The sequence below is a fragment of the Patagioenas fasciata genome, chromosome 5, assembly GCF_037038585.1.
Source record: "Patagioenas fasciata isolate bPatFas1 chromosome 5, bPatFas1.hap1, whole genome shotgun sequence".
NCBI classification, from domain to species: Eukaryota; Metazoa; Chordata; class Aves; order Columbiformes; family Columbidae; genus Patagioenas; species Patagioenas fasciata.
Window position 1 is genome coordinate 1,342,938 of NC_092524.1, and position 12,624 is coordinate 1,355,561.

General features: G+C 64.4%; 2 protein-coding genes across 3 annotated transcripts; one reads left to right on the forward strand and one right to left on the reverse strand.

Moving 5' to 3' along the window:
• Positions 1-705: 705 nt before the first annotated feature.
• On the forward strand, positions 706-6,292 carry LOC136102090 (NACHT, LRR and PYD domains-containing protein 3-like). Of its 2 annotated transcripts, XM_071808722.1 has the most exons (8): positions 706-836; positions 1,010-1,389; positions 1,930-3,616; positions 4,110-4,223; positions 4,865-5,035; positions 5,263-5,436; positions 5,524-5,694; positions 5,836-6,292. In XM_071808722.1, the coding sequence occupies exons 2-8, from the start codon at positions 1,107-1,109 to the stop codon at positions 6,050-6,052; spliced, it is 2,817 nt and encodes a 938-aa protein (XP_071664823.1). In that variant the 5' UTR covers positions 706-836; positions 1,010-1,106; the 3' UTR covers positions 6,053-6,292. The 2 variants fall into 2 exon arrangements, with proteins under 2 accessions (XP_071664823.1, XP_065694995.1); XM_065838923.2 differs by having other exon boundaries at positions 706-1,389.
• On the reverse strand, positions 6,215-12,602 carry LOC136101805 (scavenger receptor cysteine-rich type 1 protein M130-like). The gene is made up of 14 exons (XM_071808594.1): positions 12,359-12,602; positions 12,096-12,290; positions 10,407-10,727; positions 9,998-10,315; positions 9,506-9,808; positions 9,116-9,427; positions 8,654-8,953; positions 8,269-8,577; positions 7,837-8,190; positions 7,613-7,756; positions 7,379-7,474; positions 7,106-7,189; positions 6,682-6,816; positions 6,215-6,537 (listed from the first exon to the last, which is right to left on the reverse strand). Exons 1-14 carry the CDS (start codon positions 12,600-12,602, stop codon positions 6,434-6,436), a joined length of 3,219 nt encoding a protein of 1,072 aa, XP_071664695.1. The 3' UTR covers positions 6,215-6,433.
• Positions 12,603-12,624: the final 22 nt, after the last annotated feature.

A 12,624-nucleotide genomic window follows, 5' to 3' on the forward strand; every position in this document is an offset into this window, starting at 1 on the left:
TTCTTAGATCCCGAGCTATTATTATTGCTTTAAGTTGTTAGACCACGCTAAGCAAGCCCACAACAGGATACAGGTTAGATGTTTAATCATGAAAAGAAATCCTCTTGCAGGAATTACTGGTTGCTCTGCTTAAACTGAAAGGAAATAAAGCTCCAGATGGGCAAACTGTGCCAGCTGAGGCGCGGGGACCTGCCTCGGCTCGCAGCTTCTGCCCTGCGCCCCGCTGGTCTCCATCTCCGGTGGCATCCACAACCAGCAGGTCACCTCCAAGGGTGCTGCGGACCTTCCCTGCTTCCAGACGGCAGCGGTTAAACTGAGTCGGTGCAGCTCCTGGCTCATTAAACTGTTTCACAGTATTATTTTCAGGCTTCCCACGTGCTTCACCACGCATTCCATAGATTTTCTTCCCAGTCTTTCTGAGCTTGGAGGAGAAATCTCATTTTCTTCATCTCTCATCATGTTTTCTATCCCCCTTTCTCCAGCTGTACCTCCCGTATTTTATTTCTCTACTCACATAACCGCCATCCACAAAGAGGTGCGATGGGTTCTGCTTACAGAGCAAAGCGCATTTGCTCTGGAAGGGCTGGAAATTCGGGGGTTTTTCTGCCAACCCCAGAACCTGTTGGTAGGAGGAGCGGGAGCTGCCAGAGCCCTTCGGGGATTCAATTCCTCATCCGGGCGGTTCTCCGGAGGCCGGTGCCGAGAGGCCCCGTGGTGGGAAGCAGGAAGGGCGTGCCGGATGCCGCCGTTCAAAACCGAAACCCTGCCGGCACGTGGGACGGGGATTCGGGGCAGCGCCAGGTCCTTCCACAGGGTCCCCCCGTCCCGGTGATGCGGTGAGTGCCTCGCGGCACAGCCGGGGTGCGGTGCCAAGAGACGGGGCTGTCCCCAGGGCTGGGGGACTCCGCAAACCCCCAGGGTGCATTTTTGGGGGGACATCCCCATGGTGCTGGACCCTGCAGCCCTGTTGGCCTTGCCACGTTGAGGTGACTGTCCCCATTCCTTCCAGTGCAGGGAGAACTGGGCTCTATGGGACAAACTCGCTGCCCAGCCCCAAAACCTCATTGTGATTTCCAGCCATTGGTACTTCCAGGTGCCATCCCGCGATGGCAGGGGAAGAGGGTGCGTTAGCTGCCCTTTTACGAGCTCTGCAGGGTCTCACTGTTAAAGACTTCCAGGAGTTTAAGACAAAGTTATCAGCAGTTCCCGTGGAAAGAGGATGGAATATCCCCAAGGATTCCCTGGCCAAGGCCGCCCACCCCTGCGCGCTCGTCAGCTCCATGAGCAGGATCTACAGCCAAGACACCGCGATGGACATCGCAATCGGGTTGTTCCAAGAGATGAACCAGAGAGACCTCGCAGAGAAGCTCCTGGATGAGCAGGTGAAAGGTAGGAAACCAGCATATATTTTGTTTTTCTTTGTCTCTTTTTCTCCCTTGAGTGATCCTGGCTACCAGCAGAAGTTGGTAAGAGCAGGTTTCGGTTTCCCAGGGAGCCTGGAAACACAAAGATGCCCTGGCAGGCAGCTGGGCAGGTCCTTTCCTCCTGGCATGGGGATTAAGGACATTTCTGCAGAGCACGTATTTGGTGACTCTTTGGAGCCAGAAGCACTCCAGGATGGTCCCTTTGGCCCCAGAGACACAAGCAGAGGGGGATGAAAGCTGCAGGTGGCCCCAGGCAATTGCATTTGCTCCCAGGGTGGATGAGGATCACAGAGTGGATGGGGACACCCGGGAGAGGAGAAGGACCTCCCTAGTTGACCAGAGGCCCTAAATTCTCACAGATGATGTCCTTAGTGCCTCTGCCAGACTTAGGAAAGCCCGAGCATTGGAACAAGCGTCTCGCTGGTGTGTTGGGAGCACAGTCAGGCTGGTTGGGGCTCCTCAGGGATCCCCAGCTTGGGGCTGACTCTGCTTCTGGCCAGCGCAGGGTACAAGCAGGAATACAGAGAGCACTTGGTCCAGGAGTTCTGCTGCTGCAAAGAGGTGAACGCCTGTCCCAGGGAGAACCTGTCCATCCACAGACACTACACCGACCTGACCATCACCAGGAAGCCCTGGAGCAAACACAGAGGTGAACACGAAGGTGTGGACGCCAGCCATGGATGTGCTGACGCCGGCAATAGAGCAGCCACTGTCACTGCACAAACGCTGCTTAAACCCGGCGAAGATGGGCAAACACCGCAGGTCGTGGTGCTGGTGGGGGCCCCGGGGATGGGGAAGACGATGACGGTCAGGAAGGCGATGGTGGGATGGGTGGAAGGGACCCTCTACACGCAGTTTGACTACATCTTCTGCATAGACTGCAAGAACATTGCCCTCAGCAGGGAAGCGAGCGTGGTGGACCTCATTTCCACGTGCTGCCCTCACAGGCGAACACCGGCTGGGAAGATCCTGGCGGACCAGAAGAAGATCCTGTTCATTTTTGATGGCTTTGAGGCCTTGGGATTTTCTTTGGTTCAGCCCAAAGATGAGCTGAGCTCTAACCCATGGGAAGTGAAGCCGCTGGAAACCACTCTGATGAGCTTGTTGAAGAAAACTGTTCTCCCCGAGTCCTCCTTGCTCATCACCACGAGGCCAGCGGCTCTCCAAAGCCTGGGGCGGTGTCTGGAGAGTGAGTATTATGCAGAAATACTGGGATTTTCAGCAGCCATGAGGGAGGAATATTTCCATAGGCATTTGGAGAATGCCAATAAAGCCGACATGGCCTTCAGGTTCACCAGAGGCAATGAGATCCTCTACAGCTTGTGCATCATCCCTGTCATGAGCTGGATTGTCTGCACCATCCTTGAACAAGAGTTCTCCAAGAAGAAAAACCTTGCTGAGTGCTCTAAACCCATCACGCAGATGAGTGTGTTTTACCTTTCCTGGTCGCTGAAGTTCAGAGGTGGGGACAACCCACGGGACCTCCAGCGGTTCCTCCCCAAGCTTTGCTCCTTGGCTGCTGATGGCATCTGGAAGCACAAGGTTCTCTTTGAGGAGACGGACATCAAGGACCACGGCTTGGACCAGCCAGACCTTCTCCCCCTCTTCCTCAATGAGAAGATCTCACAGAAAGACCATGGAAACATCTACAGCTTCACCCATCTGCACCTCCAGGAGTTTTTTGCGGCGATGTTTTACATTCTGGAGGACAATGAGGAACTTGGTGACTTGGGGGCTCTCACAAAGGACATAAATATGTTATTAGAAACCTATAGTGAGTCCAGGAAGGATTTGAACTTAACAGTGCGATTCCTGTTTGGGCTGGTAAGCCAAAAATCAATAGAGCATGTGGACAAAATCACCGGGTGCAGAATATCACCACGAGCCAGGGAAGATCTGCTGAGGTGGCTTCAGAAGAGGCACAGAAGCATCACCCATCCCAGCCAAGCACCAAAGGTGTCAGATTTGGACACTTTACACTTTGTGTTTGAGATGAACGATGGAAGCTGCGCACAAAGCGCCTTGGCTGGTGTCACCGACATGGACCTGCAGGACATCCAGTTGACCCAGTACGACCAAATGGCTCTTTCCTTCTGCGTCAGGCAGTGGGGTGGGCTGGGCCACGTTGCCCTCCGGGGATGCTCCTTCCAGCCACAGGATCCCAGCGAAGAGCCGACCGTGGTGAAGTCCCGGTGAGTACTGACCCCTTTCTGCTCTAGATACCCAAAATCGCAAAGATTCCTCCTCCTTCACCCCAAAGGTTGGGTTTAAAAGCATTTCAGTTGCTTCCACACAAACACCAGCTTGTCCCCTCACTGGGGTTTAGTTCGTCAGCAAGGGATTTAACTTATTCTTGGGGAGAATTGTGGGGGAATGAGGATCACACAGGCTCCTCCATTCACCACGTGACATGGGATCGATGGAGATGGAGCATCTCAGCTCAACTCCTCAGCCCGAACAGGCTCCTCTGCACTTGGGTGTCGATTTGGCTTCTTCTTGCATGCAAAGGGGGGATGCCCGGGGCTGAAATTTTAAGAGCACCCCAAGTTTTGCTTGAGGGCAGATGACTCCTGATCGTTTGCATCTCCAAAGCCATGGAGGTGCCACTTGAGACCACCCGAGCCTGGGTGGGGCATGTGCCGGTGAGGGCTGCCCGTGCCCCCCTGGCACTCTGTCCCCCTACAGCTCCAGTGCCCCGGGAGCCGGAGAATGTCCCCATCAGCAGGAGGAGCTGCCCCCCCACATCCACCCGCTCTGCCGGGCGCTGCAACACCCGGGCAGCCGCCTGCGGGTGCTCCGGTAAGAGCACAAACCATGGCCGCGGTGCCACTGCCGGCACAGGGTGGGGTACAGGTGGGGCCTGGCCACCCCAGGGGCTGTGGGGTGCCGGTGGGGGAACCCCAACCAGAGGCCAGGGGTGGGTGCTGCCCCAGCTCCCATGGACCAGAAGCGGGTGCTGGGAATGGGGCTGGGCCCCTATGAGCCTGGGGAGGGTGTGGTCCCTCCCTGCTGATTGGCTTGCTAAGGGTGGGTGTGGTCCCTCCCTGCTGATTGGCTGTGCTAAGGGTGGGTGTGGTCCCTCCCTGCTGATTGGCTGTGCTAAGGGTGGGTGTGGTCCCTCCCTGCTGATTGGCTGTGCTAAGGGTGGGTGTGGTCCCTCCCTGCTGATTGGCTGTGCTAAGAGTGGGTGTGGTCCTTCCCTGCTGATTGGCTGTGCTAAGGATGGGTGTGGTCCCTCCCTGCTGATTGGCTGCGCAATGGGTGGACGGATGAAGTTCTTCCATGCTGATTGGCTGTGTGGTGGGTGGGTGTGGCCCCTCCAAGCTGATTGGCTGTGGGGTAGATGGGTGTGGTTCCTCCCTGCTGGTCGGTGGGTGCGGGGGTCTATGGCCAGTGGGACAGGGTGTGATGGGCTGACAGGGTCTCTGTGTCTCCCCCAGGCTGTATTGGTGCCGGTTGTCCCGGAGCTGCTGCGCGGAGCTGGCGGAGCTGCTGGCCCGTCACCCCAGCCTGGCCCAGCTGGAGCTGGGTGACAGCTCACTGGGTGACACCGGCGTGCACCTGCTCTGCCAGGGGCTGCAGCAGCCCAGCTGCCACCTGCGCGTCCTGCGGTGAGTGGCCCCGACACCCCCAACGCTCCATCTCCCATGGGGTGGAGCATGGGTTCCCCAAAAAGTCCCTCTGGGGTGGCATCATCCCTCTGTCCCACCCTCCCAGGGTGAGGACCTCAAAAGCAGTGTCACCGTGGTGGGGACTGTCACCACAGTGGGGTCTAACACCATGGTGGCACCGTGGGCCTCGGGCTGGCTCTGAGGGTCTGTCCCGTGGGTCCCGGCAGGCTGCGGTACTCCCGCCTCACCAGCGCCTGCTGCCAGGACCTGGCCACCGCGCTGGCCACCAGCCCCTGCCTGGAGGAGCTGGATTTGTCCTTCAGCGAGGGGCTGCGCGACACCGGTGTGGAGCTGCTGTGCGAGGGGCTCCAGCACCGCGCCTGCCGGCTGCAGACACTGCGGTAAGGGGACAGGGGATGGGGTTCCCTCCTTCCCCACCCCAATCAGCTCCGGTGAACCCCCCGTCCCCATTTGCCTTGGTCCCGCAGGCTGGGGAGCTGCCGGCTGACGGGTGCCTGCTGCCGAGCGCTGGCAGCTGGGCTGGCCGGGAGATCCCAGCTCACCTGCCTGGACCTGAGCGACAACGAACTGGGAGCTGCTGGTGTCCTGCAGCTCTGCCAGCAGCTCCGGCATCACGCCTGCCCACTGCAAACCCTGGGGTAAGGTGCCTGGTGCATCCCTGTCCATCCCCAGCATCCCCGGGCCAGCACCCGCTGGGATGCTGCGGGACAGGGAGGAGGGTACCGGCACCCACGAGGGTGTTTTTAACAGTTTTTCTCCTTTTCTTCCTCTATTTAAAGCCTGAGCACGTGCGGGTTAAACAAGGAAGCGCTGCAGGAGCTGGCGGCTCTGCGGGCACTGAAGCCCGAGCTGAAGATCGGGGACCTGCTCGAGCAGGACGTGCCACAGGTTGGGGCCATGGCCCGGCTGCCCTGTCACCGCGGGGTCCTCCCGGGGGGCAGGAATGTGCCCCCCGCCTTTCGGAGAGGTCCCTGCAACAACCAGAGCCATTTCTAGCACTCTTATCGGTGCTGCTGAAGTCCAAGAGAAGCCTCGCCAGGGTTGAGAATCCCCATGTGCTCTTCCCCGTTCCCACCATGTGTGGGTCCAGCTCCTGCTCCATGTCCCCAAAGGATGGCTGATGTACCAGGATGCAAGGCACGAGCCATGGAAGTGAGTCAATAACCAATTTTTGGTTTTAATAGAGAGAAAAAAGATAAATTTACAATGAAACAATAAAAAATAAAAATCGCTGCAGCGCTGCATGCGGGAGGGACACAGGAGCTGGTTTGCTGCTCTGCTGTGGCCCTGGGCAGCGAGAGGTGACCTCCGTGACCAGGGCCACCCCTCCTTGGGGACAGGGCCCCACCCCCTGCACCTGTGTCCCCAGGGAAATCCTCACAGCGATGTCCCCAGGGTGCTGCTGCCAACATCATCATAGTCCGTGTGCCCCGGGGGGTCCCCTGTGGCTTCTGCAGGACTTGAGGGGTGGCAGCTCCCGCCTTAGGGGACAGCAAAGGCTGGTGCTTGGCAGGGGCTGCTTTGTGTCCCTGCGCAGCCCCCGTGGGTCTGCTGCCTGCTCCCTGCCCACGGCCAGTGCCCCCAGGTGGCTCTGCAGGGGCCAGGGCAGCCCTGGCCCCTCTTACCTGGGGGTGGGGGACAGCCCCAGCTCCTCCGTGCCACCCCCTCGGAGATGTCCCCAGCGCTGGGAGCAGGGGACACTTCTGGCACCGCTGCAGCATCGTCGTAGACATCGGGGGAGCTGTGCTGGGCTGGGGACTCTGCCACAGGCACAGGGGACGGGTGAACCAGAGGCGGTGCAGGGCTCTGGCTGTGCCACCCACCTCTGGCCGGACCACTGGGGACGTCCTGGTGGCACCGGGGCTGCAGGATCTCAGCCAGAGCCCCAGCAGGCACTGGTGACACTAAGGACACTAATGACACTAATGACACTAATGACAGCCACAGCTGAGCTGGGCTCACCTGGCTGAGCAGGGGCCGTGTCCCCAGCACCTGGCCATGTCCCCTCTCCCCAGGTTCCCCACCACGTTCCTGTCCCTGTGTCCCTACCTGGGGCTGTCTTGGGGTCGCTCTCCTCCACGCCACCCCCACTGTAATACGGCAGCTTTGTCCCAGACCCTTCTGACAGGGAGCCTGGCGGGGGTAGGACGGGGTTTGGGTGGCTGGAGCTGGCACCGTGGGCAGCATGGCCTGAGGGGACCAGGGGACACCCCAGTGCCATAGGAACCAGCTGGTGCCGAAACAACAGGACCCACTGGGGCTGTGGGACAGAGTTCACCCCTCTTTTGGGAGAACCTCCAGGCACGGGGGGGCTGCACCCACCTGAGCCACTGGGCACCTCCTGGTACTCCGGGTCCGGGGTGTAATCCAGCTCCTCGTATATGGCGTCAGAGACGGCGTCCGCAGCTCCACCAGGGCCTGAAAGGACAGGCAGCGCTCACCCGGGGCCGTGGGGACCGTGGGTGGCCCCGGGGTCACCTTCTGATCCAACCCCTGCAGCGGGAGCCCCAGGACCCCCAAACCGGCTCTGACCCGGCACCCGCCCCCAGGACCCACCTCGGCGCCGAGCCCGGGCACAGCACATCTGCACGGCCAGGGCGCCCAGCGCCAGGAACAGCAGCGTCCCCAGGACCACACACAGCACCGTGGACACCGGCACCGACCCCGCCGCCGCCATCAGGGCGGTGCTGCTGGGGACACCTGCGGGGACACGGCCGGGCGGCGTGAGGAGGGGACCCCGGCCGGCCCAGCACAGCGGGCGCTGCCGGCACGGGCACAGCTACCTGGGGACGGGGTGGGCGTCGCACTCGTGCCATCACTGTCCTCGTCACAGGCGACATGGGTGTCCCCGCCGGGGCCGCAGTCCTGCAGGCGCCAGGGTGCCGAGGGACATCGCCAGAGCCAGCGGGTCCCCTTCTCGCAGCCCACCCAGGCCAGCCAGGCGGGGGCCGCGTCCCCGGGGGGCGCAGGCTCCAGCCTCCCCCCGTCCCCACAGCCCAGCTGGCGGCAGGCGGCGATGGCCGTGGCGGGGCTGGTGCCGTTGGCACAAACGCCGCCCCAGGTGCCGTTGTGCAGCACCTCCAGGCGCCCGGCGCAGCGGCCGCTGCCGCCCGCCAGCCGCAGGGACAGCTGATCTGCAAGGGGGGACGGGGGTCACGGCACGGACCGGGGACGGTCCCCCGGGCCCCAGTCTGGGGGCGCACGGCACTGACCTGAGCAGACGGCACCTGCCCCACCACCGCGCCGGCAGCCGCGCCGTGCCGAGCCCGGACAGGCCCAGAGAGACGCCTCGGTCCCGGTGCAGCCACCGGCATCCGGCCACGGCGTCCCCACGCCGGCACCGAAGTGACCCGCTCCCGGTGCCGCCAGCGCCGAGCCACAGCCCAGCTGGCGGCACACGACGGTGGCGTCCGGGAGGTCCCAGCTGTCCTGGCAGGCGCTGGCCCAGGTGCCATTGGCGTAGAGCTCCACGCGCCCGGCGCAGCGCCCAGGGCCGCCCGCCAGCCTCACCCGCCGGCTGCCTGCGGGGACACAGGGCACCGGGCTGCGGTGGCCGCTCGGGGAGCCGGCGCCCCCGGCCCTTCCCGGGACACTCACCCGAGCAGACGACGGCCACCTCCTCGGGGCTGCCGGTTGGCGCGGCGCCCGTCCCGGAGACGTTGCACCGTGCCAGGCTCTCCTCGGTGCCCGCACACCGCAGCGCCACGGTGCCCAAGCCCAGCACGCCAGAGACTTTCTCCAGCACGCCGCAGCCCAGCTGCCGGCACACCACACTGCCAAGGCCGCTGTCCCACGGCCCCGCCGCCACGCGGGCCCATGTCCCGGGGCTCGCGGTCACCTCCAGCCGCCCGTCGCACCGGCTCTCCCCCTCCACCAGCCGCAGGGGCTCGGCAACGCCTGCAACATCCCCAGCGGTGCCGTGGGGCCGCAGCACCAGCGGCGCAGAGACCCAGGGGGGATGGCGGCTCAGCCCTCCCCTCGGCCCAGAAGGACCCTGTGTCCCTCGCTCCCAAGTCTTAGGGTGCCCCAAAAGCCCCTGAGGGCTGTTCCCACACACACCTGAGCAGTTGACTGCGGCGCCGTGCCCGGGGGCACAGGGGGGCTCCCCCAGCACCGCCGCGGGGCACTGGCCCGGGTGCCATTCGCTCCCGTCACAACCGAAGCCATCGCGCCACATCGGCCCGTCCCCCCCGCCGAAGGAGCCTCCCGGCGGCACGGCGATGGCGGCGCCGCAGCCGAGGTGGCGGCAGAGGACGTGGGCGTCACGCAGGTCCCAGCCGGTGGCACAGAGGGACCCCCACGTCCCCCCCACCTCCACCTCCACCCGCCCGGCACAGCCGCTCTCGCCCGCCAGCCGGAAACCCGTGTAGGCTGTGGTGGAGAAATGGTGTTAGAGGGGGGCACGGCGGCGCGGGGACCCCCCGACACCCCCCTGTCCCCAGCGCTTACGGGAGCAGACGATGCCGGCGTGGCTGGTGCAGCCGGGGCTGCGGGGCGGCTGCCGGGAGCAGGCGGAGAGCAGGGTTTCGGTGCCGGAGCACTCGAACCGCAGGTCCCAGAGCGGCCCCGTTCCTGCCCAGGACTGGCCGGTGCCGTGGACGGCGAGCACCGTGCCGCAGCCCAGCTCCCGGCACAGCACCTGGGCGGCCTTCATGTCCACGTGCTCCTGGCAGACGCTGGCCCAGGTTTGTCCCCTCCGCACCTCCAGCCGCCCGGCGCACGCGGTGTCACCGCCGACCAGCCGGGCAAACCCTGCCGGGAGGGCACGGGGGTGGTGGTGAGGGATGGGCCAGCACTGGGGGTGGTGGTGAGGGATGGGCCAGCACTGGGGGTGGTGGTGAGGGATGGGCCAGCACTGGGGGTGGTGGTGAGGGATGGGCCAGCACTGGGGGTGGTGGTGAGGCCAGCACCATTGCGTCCCAAACACCACACTGCTCCTACCTTGGCAGGTGACAGCAACATCATAGATGTGATCACCATCAATGGGTCCCCAGCCGTAGATCTGGCAGTCCCAGAGGCTGGCCTCATCCCCGCGGCAGTGAACCCCAGCCAGGCCGATGGGACCATCCCCTTTGCCAAAGCTGTCAGCGGCGGTGTAGGCACCGGTGGCCGAGCCACAGCCCAGGTGCCGGCACACCACCTCGGCCTTATTCATGTTCCAGTCTTCATCTGCCACCGAGCCCCATTGTCCCCGGAGTTTCGCCTCCACCCTCCCGGCGCAGGGACCCCCGCCGGCCACCAACCGCAGCTCCACCGCCTCTGCACCAGGAAACCAGCAGAGCCTCAGCCCTGCCTGGGGACACCACAGCACTCAGCGTGTGTCCCGGCACGGCCAATGTCACCACCTCACCTCTGCAGATCACCCCCAAGTCCCACTCATGGCCGCAGAAGTGCCGTCCCCAGCCAAAGTTAGGACACTCGTGCAGCATCTCCTCGGTGCCCCGGCACCAGAACGGGTGGAGCCAAATCCGGCCGGTGCCCTGCCTGAACGGGGCGTAGGCTGACGCCTTGGCCACCCCGCCGCAGCCCAGTTGCCGGCACACCACGGTGGCCCAAGTGGTCTCCCAGTTGAAGTGCAGGTTGCAGACGGAGCCCCACTCGCCGTCGTGCTTCACCTCCACCCGCCCGGCGCAGCGCCCGCCGCCGCCCACCAGCCGCAGCTCCCCGGTGCCTGCGGCAAGGAGGGTGCTCAGCCCGGCCCCGTGGGTCCCTGTCCCCCCGGTGGGTCCCTGTCCCCTCGCTCCCTCCACCCCGTGCTCACCCCCGCAGAGCTGCACCCACAGCAACAGACCCAGCACCCCGGCAGGCACCATCGTGCCGTCCCCGCTGCCCCCGGCACGGTGACACCAGTGATATATCGGCAGTGGGAGCCAATGGAGGCAGCAGCACCTTTTGAGCCGATATCAGGCGGGTTATCACCCAATTTTCAGAACCCCGGCCTCCAATGATCTGTTCCATGCCCAAATATGAGGCTCAGCTCCGCTTCTGGCGTCACACACCTCGTCACCCGGATGGCCCCGGGGGAACCAGCCCCCCCGGGACACCTGCTGCCAGCACCTCCCCACCCGTGTGCCCCCGTGGGGCTGATGCTGCTCCCAGAGCCCCGTCCCGATGGCCACAGGATTCACCCTAAAACCTCCCAAAACCTTCACAGTGCCGCGCCGGGCACCGGCAGGGGGCAAAGCCCAAGGCCCACGGCACGCCAGCACCCACCCTTGGGGCGCTCCCCTCCCTGGGGGTGCCTGGAGAGCCCACGGGGGACCCTGAGGTGACAGCCACCCCCCGGCTCACCGCGGTGTTCGCAGACGGCACATCCCCGGCTCCTCGCGGTGCCGGCGGCACATGGCGGCTCTGCCCGCGCTGCCTGCAGGTGCGGCCCCGCTCGCCCCGTGGCGCGGGCAGGAAGGAGACGGTTTCCCCAGGCGGGAACCCAGGGTCGGCATCGACCGCACGCGGCTCCCGGCCACCTGCGCTGCCAGCGATAACGCCGTGCTCCGGCACACCGCGGTGACGCCGCTCGGGGGGGAACGGTGCCGGGGACCCACCTGGCTCAGCCAGGACTGAGCACCAGCAAAACCCGCTGGGCACGGGGGGAGGAAGAGACCGGGAGCTCCCTCGAGGTGTTGGTGGTGCCGACAAGGACGGGGCTGAGCCACCCACGGCGCTGGGACCCAGTGGGCTCCGGCAGCGCTGAGCGGTGCTGGTGACGATGCTCTGGCCGGAGTGGTGTGACACGGAGCAGGGCAAGGAGGCAGCGATGTGGCTGCAGCTTTCCCAGCCCAGGTAAAGCCACCAAAAGCACAGGAACAGCCCCAAATCGTGGCGATGGCAGAAACGCCCAGAGACGCGCAATGGTGGATGCTGGTGGCATCGCACCGGGTGGGGGAACCCACCCCCCTGCGGGGACACATCTGCGGGCAGCACGGGCAGCACCACCACGTCCCACCGCCCTCTGCCATGGACCAGGGACCTGCCACCTGCAAATGTCCCCGTGTCACCCCGGGATGGCTTCTGGGTCTGACCCCACCATCCGTGTTACCTGGCACGTCCCCGATGGTGCAGCACAGACTGCTTGTCCCTCCTGGCCCCAGGGAGCTGCCGGGGCTGGTGACCCACCACGGCTGGCAGGAGGGGGACGCAGCTTTGGTGACCCCAAAACGGGAGGTGACCCTCACTGCGCGCCCCAGGGACACCGGGAGCCCCCCCCACCGCAACACGGGGCCCTTCCAGAAACCTGGAAGCGATACGGGCGGTTTTTATTGCCGAATCCTTCCCTTTCGCCCCAAACGCGGCTCCGCGCACGGCGGGAAGCGGACACGCCGCCGCCGCCGCCACTGGCCCCGCCCACAGCCCGGAGGCACCGCCCCGCGCGGCGCGCACTCCCGGCCAGCAGGGGGCGCGGCAGCGCGGCCGCGTCGCTCCGGAAAGAGCCGAAGGGCGGCGGAGGCGGCCGAGCCGGGCGACGAATCCTTGACCCTCCAGCCTGGGAAGGTTCCCAAGCACCGCCCCGTAACCGCACCGGGATGGGGTATTTTCCCCTCCCCATATAATTCCCAGTTAGCCAATGT

Bases quoted from the DNA above. Each gene is read 5' to 3' on its own strand.
- LOC136102090 (XM_065838923.2), top strand. From the start codon at position 1,107: ATGGCAGGGGAAGAGGGTGCGTTAGCTGCCCTTTTACGAGCTCTGCAG. The intron at 5,036-5,262 runs GTGAGTGGCCCC...GGGTCCCGGCAG, and splicing joins TGCCACCTGCGCGTCCTGCG to GCTGCGGTACTCCCGCCTCA. The intron at 5,695-5,835 runs GTAAGGTGCCTG...CTCTATTTAAAG, and splicing joins TGCCCACTGCAAACCCTGGG to CCTGAGCACGTGCGGGTTAA.
- LOC136101805 (XM_071808594.1), bottom strand. From the start codon at position 12,602: ATGGGGAGGGGAAAATACCCCATCCCGGTGCGGTTACGGGGCGGTGCT. The intron at 10,728-12,095 runs GTAACACGGATG...TCCTTGCCGCAG, and splicing joins CACCATCGGGGACGTGCCAG to GCACCGGGGAGCTGCGGCTG. The intron at 7,190-7,378 runs GTGGGTGCAGCC...TACCCCCGCCAG, and splicing joins GGAGGTGCCCAGTGGCTCAG to GCTCCCTGTCAGAAGGGTCT.